The sequence below is a fragment of the Colossoma macropomum genome, unplaced genomic scaffold (genome assembly GCF_904425465.1).
Source record: "Colossoma macropomum unplaced genomic scaffold, Colossoma_macropomum, whole genome shotgun sequence".
NCBI lineage: Eukaryota > Metazoa > Chordata > Actinopteri > Characiformes > Serrasalmidae > Colossoma > Colossoma macropomum.
The window spans coordinates 44,976,583-44,989,284 of record NW_023494785.1 but is presented as its reverse complement, the minus strand read 5'-3'; the positions used below and the strand labels follow the sequence as shown (position 1 = coordinate 44,989,284).

Genomic DNA, 12,702 nt, shown 5'->3' with positions numbered 1-12,702 from the left:
CGCTTATCTACACGGAGCAGCCATAACATCAAAACCACCTCCTTGTTTCTATGCTCATTGTCCATTTTATCAGCTCCACTGACCATATAGTTTCACTTTTCAGAGCAGGTACTATTTGGGTGGTGGATCATTCTCAGCACTGCAGTAACACTGACGTGGTGATGGTGTGTTAGTGTGTGTTGCGCTGGTACGAGTGGATCAGACACAGCAGTGCTGCTGGAGTTTTTAAACACTGTGTCCACTCACTGTCCACTCTATTAGACACTCTTACCTTGTCGGTCCACCTTGTAGCTGTAAAGTCAGAGACAATAGCTCATCTGCTGCTGCACAGTTTGTGTTGGTCATCCTCTAGTCCTTCATCAGTGGTCACAGGACGCTGCCCACAGGACGCTGTTGGCTGGATATTTTTGGTTGGTGGACTATTCTCAGTCCAGCAGTGACACTGAGGTGTTTAAAAACTCCAGCAGCACTGCTGTGTCTGATCCACTCAGACCAGCACAACACACACTAACACACCACCACCACATCAGTGTTACTGCAGTGCTAAGAATGACCCACCACCCAAATAGTACCTGCTCCTATGTGGTTCTTTGTATCGACCTGCACTTTAGAGCCCCAGTCAAATGTGTTATATGTGTACATACATTTTAATATACATGTAAACATGTACGTTAAACATTAAAAGTGCATATTAGCGCTAATTTCGCACATACCTTTCATAAACATGAGCAAATATACAGCTCTATATATCTATATTTTCTCAGTGATTGAAGCAAATTAAATACATTTGGGGAAATTAGAGGCCACTCGGTTCACGGGTGTGGCTCCGCTTCGTCATCCATCGTCGCTGCTCGGCGTCCTGATTTACATATATCCATGGCAACGGCTATTCTCTCGCCAATCTGCTGCGAGCTGTGTGGGCTGCGTAAGCAGAGCATCACAAGAGCGGCGTTTTTTTCTTTTCCCACCCATTCGGTACAAAACCCCACCCGTTTTCGGGAATGTCCCGCCTGCTGCGGGTGGTAGCCAATCGTGGCGCAGCTTTTGGGACGCCGCTAGCCAATCGGAGCGCACGGCAGCGTCTTTCTCGCTCTCTTTCTCTCTCTCTCTCTCTCTCTCTCTCTCTCCCCCCTACATATCCCATCCTCTCCCATCCTTTCATTCCTCGCTCTCTCTGCCGGCTCGCATTGTGCTCCGCTCATCCAGTGCCTTATTAGACATTAAAACTAGAAATTAAAATTAGAACAATTACAGCCACCATGGACAAAATCGCCACCGGTGAGTGCCCCTCATTGCTTCTACATCACCCCGTTTCCTCCAGCAGTGACGCAGGTGTCTGATTTTGGGAGGGTGGATGACTAAACCGCTGCCACAGAGCATTTTTAATCATAATGCATGCCCATAGCATTATTTTTAAAATGAATTTTAACCTTGTCTATCATGCCAGTCCCGTTCTGTGCGTTTATTTCTTAGGATTAAAAGAGTTGCATTGTTTCAGCGAAGCTGCAGTAGCCTGTTTGTAAAATTAAACAATGCAAAATGTGTATAATAATTGTAGAAAAGGGTATTTTTAAAGATTTAAGTGCCCAAAAAGAGCATTTGCTGTGGCGCAGCTGCTGACTGCTGCCTCCACACACAGCATAATGCAGACAGACCCCACCCAAGACCCCCGGCATACCAGCCTGGGCAGAAGGATGCACAAAAATTATAGCCTTTGTGTACACATGGCCCGTTTTAGACCCAATTTGTCCAGTCCTGTTTAAACAGGGGGACATTTTGCACCAGATTCGGCTTTAATGTGTAAGAATGTGTGATTGTCATTGTGTGGCTTCAACGGCCTTTAATGGCTCTGGGTGGCAAACAGATCCTGCCTGACGTCTGGTTACCAGACTGACTCAGTTATACTGGATTATATTCCATTTTCTCTTAATCGATGATGAGTATAGAAGCTTAACAGCCACATCAGACCAACAGGGCAGCTGTTTTACAGGCTGGCGGCCTAACATCGTTCATTTATTGGAGCCTAATGAGCAGAAAAAGTGCTAAATGCTGTTTAATTCCACAATCAGTGAGCATAACTTAACAAAAAACAAGAGACTGGCATTGTTTCTGAAGGAAGACTGCGCACCACTTACATATGTGGAGCTCGCTTTAACTGGGTGTGACTGTTTTATGACCCAGACAGAGAGGCGAAGCCCCCCCAGTGAGCTTTTCCAGGCTTGTATTAAGGGGGAAAAACTAATCAGATGCTTCACAACCTCCAATTTATCTTCTCGTTATAGTAATTTAAGCCATTTGCAGGAAGTTTGGCTCTTTTGTCTTGATTTGTAAGCTCTTTTGTGTATCGATTATTATTAAAAGCCCACTTTTTATGCACAGAAGAGAATGAAAATCATCATTTTTTCATTTTTTAAATTTTTTTCCATGACTTGGTATTAAAAATTCACATATGTAGATAGCATTGCATATTTTAGATATTCATAAATGCATTTTAGATATTCTAAAGTTAAAATAACCTGCAGATGGTCATAAAAGTGCCAAAAAATAGGGTAACTAGATGACATTTCATTTCACAAAAATTAGGCATAATAAAAGCATACACATTTTGCTGTGTGCAGATAAATATTCATTTAAATGATAATGATGAATGGTAAATGATAGAGGATGGCTATCAGAGCCAGGGTGGTGCTGTAGTGCGTTAGGCCTGAGGAGACTCAAACTGGGAGGCTGGCCAGCCCTGCAGCACCAAAGCCTGCACATGGTGGCCTTTGCAGCACCGGACTAATCAGTATTGACAGCCTGCGGACACTGGTGGACGTTCCAGCACCTGGGACACTGTGGGGATGGTCCTTTTGTCCTGGTGTTGGCTCTGAGCTCTGCTCTGAGACTCATTCTCGGGGTTTAATTATAATTCCGGCCCTGTGGATTCAGATTTTAGAGAGCAAAAAACTTCAATAGCTGATAATATCAGCTGATTCAATTTTATATGGCCGAAAATGAACCAGATTCCAGTCATTTCAGATATGCATGCTTGTCTGAGACTGATGATGTGGGATAATTACAAATGGGGCCTAATCAATATGATCATTTTGCCATGATACCAATTATTTGAAGGAGCTAAAAATTCAAAAATTGGCCAAAAATTAACCAGACATTAATAATTTTAATTAAACAGTGCAGGACCGAGACTGGTTAAGGAGGAGGTCACTGATGGTTCCATTTTAAGGAGTTAAAAATTCAGATTTAATTTTATATGGTCAAAAATTTCTATAGTTTTAGTTACACATGCTGGTCTAAGGCTGGTTAAGGGGGTAAATTATAATTAGGGCTAATTTCAAAGAGCTAAACATTTCAATAATAACCAAAAATGAACCAGACTCTATTCATTTCAGTTAAACAGTGCTGGTCTGGGACGTGAATAAAGAGGGTAATTATAATTAGGGCCTGACTCATATGATATTTTTGTCACTGATATCAGTTTTTAGAATTCAGATTTGATTTAATTTGGTCAAAAATTCACCAATACAGATTTTAAAGAGTGGAAAATGTCAATAACCAATAATGCCAGCTGATCAAAAATTGACCAGACTATAACTGTTTTAGTTATGCATGCTGTACTAAGACTGGTTGAAGGGTTTAGTTACAATTCAGGCCCAATCAATTCAATAATTCTGACTCTGATACTGATTTTAAGGACCTTAAAATACAAATATAATTTTATTTAGTCAAAACTTTCCAATAGTTTTAGTGATGTGTGCTGGTTTGAGACCAGTTAAGGAGGTTAATTACCATTTTCAAGAGCTAAACATTTCAATAATTGATAACAAAAAATATATCAACTGACATAATTTTATATGGTCAAAAATTCAGGCCAATTTTAAGAGACTTGGTTATGGATGCTTGGTTCTAATTAGGGCCTAAATGATGCAATAATTTAGTCAGATACCAATTTTAAGTAAAAACAACATCAGCTTAAAAACGTATATGATCAAAAATGAACCTGACTCCAGTAGTTTCAGTTACACATACAATTTAATGTGCTAAAATCAAAATATTAATTCTAAATAATTTTATATGGTCAAAAATGAATTCCATTTTTAGTTAAACAGTGCTTTACTGACTAATATGAAAATCTTCTTAATTAATATAAATATTAAACAAGCCATTTATAACTTCAGTCCTAAAACAGATAAATTATATAAACTTTCAGAATATTAAGATCTTAGATTCTTAGATTTTAATTGTCATTAAAAAACAGCATCATATTCCTGAATGTGCGTTTCTTGTATAGCCTTTGAACAGTGTTTTATCAGCCTCTGTAGAAGCTTAATATCAGCTCATTTTATTAAACGCGTGATTTATCGGTCGAGCTGCCGTCTAATATTAAAGGCCTATTAGAGTGTACCTCTGCAGGGGGGTTGTGTGGGGGGTGGTGTGTTCTTCTGGGTAATGGAGTTTGGAGGATGTGCCTGTAATCTGTAAACGTCTGCAGGGCAGGAAATGACCGGACTCATTAGTCTCTCCTGCATATTTCATGAAGCTGGAAGATCATCCTCAGATTGTCCATCCTAACGTTCCATCTGGAGCTCAGACTCCCTTTACAGCACCACACACACTCACAGGAGAGAGACATGAACACTCGCTTATTTACTGACATTTAAATCCTTTTACAGGTGAAATAAATGAGGTGAATGATCTGTAATGATGCTCAGTGTGAACATCTCTCAAATACTCACATCAAAATCACTTAAAATAAACAGATAAACACTGATAAACACTGATACAATCAACCAACACCACCTAATACACCACAGCACAACTGATAGATAGATAAATAGATAGATAGATAGATATATAGATAGATAGATATACAAACAGATAGACAGCCAGTAGAAAGACATATGGATGGACAGACAGACCATAGATAGATATACAAACAGATAGATGGAGTCAGACAGATATACAGACAGACACATAGATAGATGGACAGACAGACAGTAGATAGATAGACAGATATACAGAGAGATACATTGACAGAAAATATATTGTGTTCAGTATTCAGACTGTGTTTAGTATTCAGACTGCACTCAGACTGTATTCAGTATTCAGACTGTGTTTAGTATTCAGACTGCACTCAGACTGTGTTCAGACTGTATTCAGTATTCAGACTGTGTTTAGTATTCAGACTGTGCTTAGTATTCAGACTGTGTTTAGTATTCAGACTGTATTCAGTATTCAGACTGTTCAGACTGTGTTTAGTGTTCAGACGGCACTCAGACTGTGTTCTGACTGTGTTCAGTATTCAGACTGTGTTCAGACTGTGTTCAGTATTCACACTGTATTCAGACTGCACTCAGACTGTGTTCAGACTGTGTTTGGTATGCTGACTGTGTACAGACTGTTTTCAGTATTCAGTTGGTTCAGAAGGCGGTCAGTAGTGCAGTGTGTTTCGGTGTCAGAGGGTCAGGCTGTCTGCAGTGCACAGCGCTGTACTATGAGTGATGGAGTTACAGTAACCTAACAGAAGACGTCATCGCACTTCAGCGTCCAGACCAGAGCACGTCTGTGTTCTCTTTAGTGTGTGATGAGGACAAACGCTGCTCTGATTGGTCTAAAGTGATGAGAGTTTCTATAGTTTTGTCTTAGATCACCATCAAACAGCAAACACTGAAATACTTTTGACTACATGTACTTTTCATACTCAGTCTACTACACTTATTCTCACACAAATCTGGATTTTCCCCGGTTTTGTTAAAAGTCAGCAGTCATGTGACTAAAAACCTCAGAGAACAAGTGGACCAAAGGAAACGTAACGTTTCAGACGTGGACATTAATCACTTCTGTACAGAGTTGTTTTTATGAAGATGTTTGTAACAGTACAGCTGGGATCTGTGTCTCTGTCAAACAAAACAACAGTGTAATATTGTCCCATTATATGTTTTTTTATTATATTTTTATGCTGTGATACCTTCATAAATGGTGAACACAACACCCACCCCCCCACAATGCTCATGAAACAGGAGCTTTAATTATGATTATTAAACTCAAAAAGCATAAACACACAATTCCACATGTATCTAATTTTAATTTTATTTTAAATTATAAGTTTAAGATAATGTTTGTAATATTTTATATCATTTTAATTATAAAATATGAAATCACAATGTACCAGAAAGTAATCAGTATTAGTAAATCAGTAATAATAATAATACTACGACTAATAATAATTATTACTATTACTATATACTATTACTTGTGTTAGTTGAATTATAAAATTAATGTTATCACTATTACTTTTGTAAATAATAACATAATTTCTTAGTTTTATATATATATATATATATATATGCTATTGTCAGAAGAAAACCTTGTATCTCCAAAATGGTAACTTTACAGGAGAAGGAAAAAACCTACTTTACTTTTAATGTAAGTCAGTGGAACCAGATGTATTTCCAAGTCATTTTGGGTCGTTTCTTTTGGTCCATTCATCATGGAATTTACACACAATGTAAAGAACAAGGCATTTTCAAATTATGACAAAAAACTGAAAAACAACAAAAAATGGAGATACTATTTATATACTATATATATATATATATAAAATTAACACTTGGAAAATCAAAACATGCAGATTGACCATTGGATGTGACTGTATGGTATGATGTGACGTCATTGATGTGACGTCATTATTGTGCAGAGACTGTGAAATATTGTTATATATTTTAAATATTGTTAATGATTTATGTTAAAATGTTATGTTTATGTTAAAATCACTCACCCACTATACTGAACGGTTATTAAAGTGAACTGTGTGCAGCAGCGGCTAATCTGAGTTCCTCCTCTTCCTCCTCTCAGCGTATAAGGAGAAGATGAAGGAGCTGTCCGTGTTTTCTCTGATCTGCTCCTGCTTTAACCCGAGACTACACAAGAACCTGGACATCAAGTCAGACGGTAAGTTTCTCCTCTTTATATACTTTAATGTACGTTTGATCTTATATTTAAACTTACGTTCTTCCGTAGACAGTAAATTAACGCTTTATTATTCCCACTTATAATTCCCTAATCCAGATTTTACTGTAAATGCCCTAATCTTGGTTTATAATTTGAGTGAGAAATGAGAATAATGTCTTTTTAATGTTTGTTATTATCTTGGGCCATCTGTGGACAGAATTCCATGAATTAAATCTGATCTATGGAATTCCATAAAGAAATCCTATTTTTGGAATTCTATGCATAGGGTTTGTTAATGGAATTCCAGAAGTAAGATTTGGATTATAGAATTCCATAAATAGGATTTTGTTTATGGCATTTGTAAGAGAGGATATGTTCATGGAATTCCCGAGACTGGATTTTGTTTATAGAATTCCATAGATAGAATTTTGTGTATGGAATTTGTAAGATAGGACATGTTTGTGGAATTCCAGAGATAGGATTTTGTTTATGGAATTTGGGAAATAGGATGTGTTTATGGGATTCCAAAGTTAGGATTTTGTTTACGGAATTCCATAGATTAGATTATATGAATGGAATTCTGGAGATAGGATTGGATTCTGCCAGCAGTACACAGCTACACTGTTAATGCTTTGAATAAAACGAGACTGAATTCAGGAATCATAATGTGAGCTCAGAATGCCACCATAATAACAGCCACTGTGTGCTTCTGTAGCAGACATGGAGGTGAAGCCCATAAATAAGCGGGCCTCAGGCCAGGCCTTCGAGGTCATCCTGAAGCCCCCCTCACCGGTGTCCGATGTGGCCCACAGCATCACGTCCCCCCCGAAGAAAAGGGACATCTCCCTGGACGACATCCAGAAGAAACTGGAGGCTGCAGAAGACCGCAGGAAAGTGAGTGTACAAGCTGCTCCCTGAAAAACCTGGAGCGAAATTAGAGTCAAATTTTCTGTTCCACCTTAAATAGTGTAACACTTAATGTGCACCATTTAAGGTGGAATGGAAAATTCTAATAAAAAGCTGGCAAATAGGTAGACCATGCTAATTTTAGCACCATGCTAATTGGTCTACATAAATTTATATTACGTGTTAGCTACATTAGCCTTGTAGCTCTGGTGCTAAACCTAAGTAAGCAAACTTCAGACACCAGGCATGTTTTGGCTGCTGCTCTAGGCTAATTTAGATTTTGCCGTATTTCTATAATTGTTAACCCCTTCAACTCCTTGGGACCACCGGTGGTTCGTCATATTCTTCATAACTTTCGTATTTCATAAGCTACATTCTAAAGGTGGGGGTCGTATGAGGCTGTAACTGTCTTCTTTCCAGTCAAATAGATGGTGATGTCATTTTAAACTCTTATAATAAAAGAAGCTGAACTCAGTTTTTTTTTCTACTGAAAGTCGACCCATTTTTCCACAAATCTGGGCTATAAACTATAAACAGATGGCGTCTCTTCAGTGATCTGCTCTGTAAACATTATTTTTATAAAATAATACAAAGAGCATCTAAGATTTTGGGCTTTCAGCAGTAAATTGTAAGCATATAGTAATATGTGTATCATAAAACACATGTTCTGTTAATTTGAGGGGAGCTTTTACAAAAAATAAAGAAATAAATAAAATAAAAAATTACCTTTATTTCATGCAGTTACTGAATAATTTGCCTTATGATTTGGTCATGTAAATTCAGAAGGACAAACCAAAACATACCCTGGTCAAATAAAAGTATGTTAGCATTTTTCATTCGCATAGTTATTTGTAGAGAAATCTTTTAGCCTTATCTGCATTATAGGCTGTGAACTGTGGAGCACAATCAGGACTTCCCCTAGAAACAGTCGGGAGCTTGACTGATTGGCTTTTGTTGGCCTTTTGTTTGTAGAAATGTTGTTGTCGGCTTGTTTTTCTGCTAGCCTAGCCTAGCCTAGCCTAGCCTAGCCTCGGTCACTCTGCTAACATGCTGTGTGTGATGCCTGGCGTCCACAGTCGCAGGAGGCGCAGGTGCTGAAGGCCTTGGCTGAAAAGCGTGAGCATGAGCGGGACGTTCTGCTGAAGGCCATGGAGGAGAACAACAACTTCAGCAGGATGGCTGAAGAAAAACTCACTCTGAAGATGGAGCAAATCAACGAGAACCGCAGGGCCCACCTAGCGGCCATGTTGGAGCGCCTGCAGGAGAAGGTGATTGATTAATCTGTATAAAATGGACAGTTCCTGAACACCATAGCATCCACCTAGCAAAACCCTAGCAACCACCTTGAACACCATAGCAACCACTGAGTAACACCCTAACAATCACTTTGGATAGCATAGAAACCACTAAGCAATACCCTAGGAACCATCTGAACCTCCACTGCAACTGCCTAGCAACAACCTAGAAACTACCTGCATCAATATACTAACCAGCTAGTAACACTCTAGCATCCACCTTGGATACCATAGAACCGCTAAGAGGTACCTTAACTACCACCTGAAACTTCATAGCAACTGCCTAGAAACACCCTAGCAACAACCTAAGATACCATAGCAACTGCCTAGCAACACCTTAGCAATTATGTGGAATACTATAGCAAGCAAAACCCTAGCAACTACTAGAGATACTAGCAACCACCTGAAGCAATATACCTACCACCAAGTAACACCCGAGCATCCATCTTCAATGCCAAAAACCCTACCTAAAAACACCTAAAACTCAATGGCAACTACCTGGAACACTTATCAACACCCTAGCAACCATCAGAGATACCATAGCAACCACCTAACAATACCCTAGTAACCACCAGAGATACTGTATCAACCACCTAACCTAACCCTAGCAACCACCAGAGATACCGTAGCACTTGCCTAACAACACCCTAGCAACCACCAGAGATACCGTAGCAATCACCTAACAACACCCTATCAACCACCTAACGAGACCCTAGCAACCAGCAGAGATACCGTAGCAACCACCTAACAACACCCTAGCAACCTCCAGAGATACCGTAGCACTCACCTAACAACACCTTATCAAGTACCTAACAACACCCTATCAACTACCTAACAACACCCTAGCAACCACGTAACAACACCCTATCAAGTACCTAACAACACCCTATCAACTACATAACAACACCCTAGCAACCATGTAACAACACCCTATCAACTATCTAACAACACCCTATCAACTACCTAACAACACCCTAGCAACCACGTAACAACACCCTATCAACTACCTAACAACACCCTAGCAACCACGTAACAACACCCTATCAACTACCTAACAACACCCTGGCAAAGGGGACGTGTTTAAGCTGCGTTTTCTCAGGAAACTGCTGTTTGTAGTTAGTATCTGTGTGTTTGTGCCTCCTTTAGGAGCGACGCGCTGCTGTGGTCCGCAGGAACAAGGAGCTGAGAGAAGAACTGACAGCGTGAATGAATTTACCCTTCATCACTTCATCACTCCCTCCATCATCCTGCTGTTACACACACACACAGACACACACACACAGACATACACGCACACACTCGCGCAGTCCTGTCTAGTAACTCCTACAGTTTAAATGGTCTTGCTCGATTTCATAGATTATCACTCATAGATTAGTTTGTAAATACATCTTTTTTATATCTATCTATCTATCCGTCTATCTCTCTATCTATCTGGTTATCTTTCTAACGGTTAGTTGGATTGAACAAAAACAACCGTCAGTTGTATCAAATCTATCCACGATACAGTGTCACGATCTGTTTATTTACCTGGTTATTTTTACTCTGTTAATGATAAATACTATTGTTTGTTTATTTATTGGTTTCAGAGCTTCTGGAATGATCTTGTGAAAGGCTTTGATGTTGTGAGTAAGCCCACTCAAGCTTACGTTTTGCAGTGTTAAATGATGGTCAGTTTCCGTGTCATTGTGAAGAGCGCTGCACTCGAGCCCCGGCATCGTATACAGACTTAACCCCTTATAAACACACATACCTGCATAACGCATACACAAAGTATTTACGCTTATATATAACCGACACATGGCAACCCTCCATTCTGCCGACTGAAAACAAACTCCATGGTTTTTTTGGGGGTTTATGCTTAAATATTCCACTCATCTGCAGTTTCTGGCCACTCTGGGCTTAAAGGCATGGTTCAGTCATTAATGCTAATGTTGCTAACAATGAATGGAAGTGAGTAGTCACCGATTAGCATTGTTGCAGTGAAGATATCACCCTTTTTTAGTTACATATCCTTTTACACAGGAATTTAATGGTAATTAAACAGGAAGGCATGAGATGTGAGCACCTGTGTTGCCTCTTTCTGCATCGCCCCCTGGTGGCAGATCAGAAATCAGCTTGGATACATTTTTTCTCTGTTCTAGATAAACTTACCGAGTCAGAACTGTTCACAGTGGTGGTGATAGGAACCAGACGTCCACCTCTAAAAGCTCCCTCACAGAAAGTTCCTACATGAAATGGTTATGAATTCACTGCCTGATGACTGAGACACTGTTTTATGATAGTTTAGAGAACTTAAACTCCATTCATGGTGGAGGGATACATGGAAGCAAAATAGTCCCTACAGAAAAACGTATTCCAGATTTTCCACTATTTCCCATCATCAACATTCCATATAAACTCAGAAGACTCGTGTAGGTTCACTGGTGGTTCTGGATAGTAAATAAAATGTCTATATTTGTGTTGTAGTCATGGTGACCCCTGGTTTCTATCACCACCACTGTAAAGACATCTGAACCATTTCACACCAAACTAACTAGGACACTGCAATGAGGAGTGAAAGGGGCGGGGTGAGGAGCCCTGCACCCGCCCGTGAAAAACAATTCATACCTCTCCACAAAGACAGCCATGCTGAGATAAAACTGACAAATGCAGCTTTCCTCATATCAAACAACCCAGTGGATCTATAGCTTCCCTTCATTGTTAACAATGTTAGCATATATGGCTGAACTGTTGCTGTAATGTAACTCGCTAAGTGGCCACTAGGGGTCGACAGATATGTGATGAAAGTTGAGTCAACATCGACTAATTGCTGATGACGTCATAAATTAAACCACAGCAAAAGGGAATGCTTTGAAACAAGCATCTTTAAAAACCCGCGATGAAGCTAAACTCCACAGGTCAGTAGAGTGTGACGCGCCCTTTCCAACCAGCCCGGGATTGCATTGCGAACCTTCTGGCAACCGGAGCTACGGACCCCGGAATCTCGCAAATTTGTATCCTACTTAGGCGCACCCTAGGCGGCCTTGGAGAGCCGGAGAGATTTAGAGCACCGTAACTCGACGAAATTAAGAGTAACTGACTTCAACTCTTCGCAGGATTACAGGGCGTTTTGCTCCCTTTCCAACAACACAGGGCTTTTACTGTCTTAATGAAACAGGAGATAATGACGTTCAATATCTGATATTTGAAGCGCTGTAGATCAGCGGAGAAACGTTAGAATGAAGCCAGACTCCACAGGTCAGTACAGCGTGACCTGCCCTTTCCGATGACCCCTGGCCTGCATTGCTAGCCTTCAGGAAACCAGAGATACAAACCCCAGAATCTCCAGGCCCCTCACCTGCTGTCTGCTCTGAGGCGTCCATGTTGTTAGTGTCATAATCACGTGATCAGCGACTAGTCTGTGCGACCCCTAGTGGCCAGTCCCTTTCTACGGCCTTTTCTCATTTCTCTACTATTAAAGCATGCAATTCTTCTTTCTCTGACTCGTGGTGTGTGTGATGATGCAAAAACAAATGTTCTACAAAGGTTTTCCGTCAAACGAACAGATCCA

General features: G+C 39.9%; 1 protein-coding gene across 2 annotated transcripts; it reads left to right on the top strand.

Annotated features, from left to right (window-relative positions):
* Window positions 1-1,130: 1,130 nt before the first annotated feature.
* stmn2a (stathmin 2a) lies at window positions 1,131-11,385 on the top strand. 2 transcript variants are annotated; one of them, XM_036596374.1, is made up of 5 exons: window positions 1,131-1,278; window positions 6,856-6,951; window positions 7,670-7,845; window positions 8,934-9,125; window positions 10,299-11,385. In XM_036596374.1, the coding sequence occupies exons 1-5, from the start codon at window positions 1,260-1,262 to the stop codon at window positions 10,356-10,358; spliced, it is 543 nt and encodes a 180-aa protein (XP_036452267.1). In that variant the 5' UTR covers window positions 1,131-1,259; the 3' UTR covers window positions 10,359-11,385. The 2 variants fall into 2 exon arrangements, with proteins under 2 accessions (XP_036452267.1, XP_036452259.1); XM_036596366.1 differs by having other exon boundaries at window positions 7,667-7,845.
* The last annotated feature ends 1,317 nt before the right edge of the window (window positions 11,386-12,702 follow it).

Bases quoted from the DNA above. Each gene is read 5' to 3' on its own strand.
- stmn2a (XM_036596366.1), top strand. The intron at 6,952-7,666 runs GTAAGTTTCTCC...GTGCTTCTGTAG, and splicing joins CCTGGACATCAAGTCAGACG to CAGACATGGAGGTGAAGCCC. The intron at 7,846-8,933 runs GTGAGTGTACAA...TGGCGTCCACAG, and splicing joins CTGCAGAAGACCGCAGGAAA to TCGCAGGAGGCGCAGGTGCT.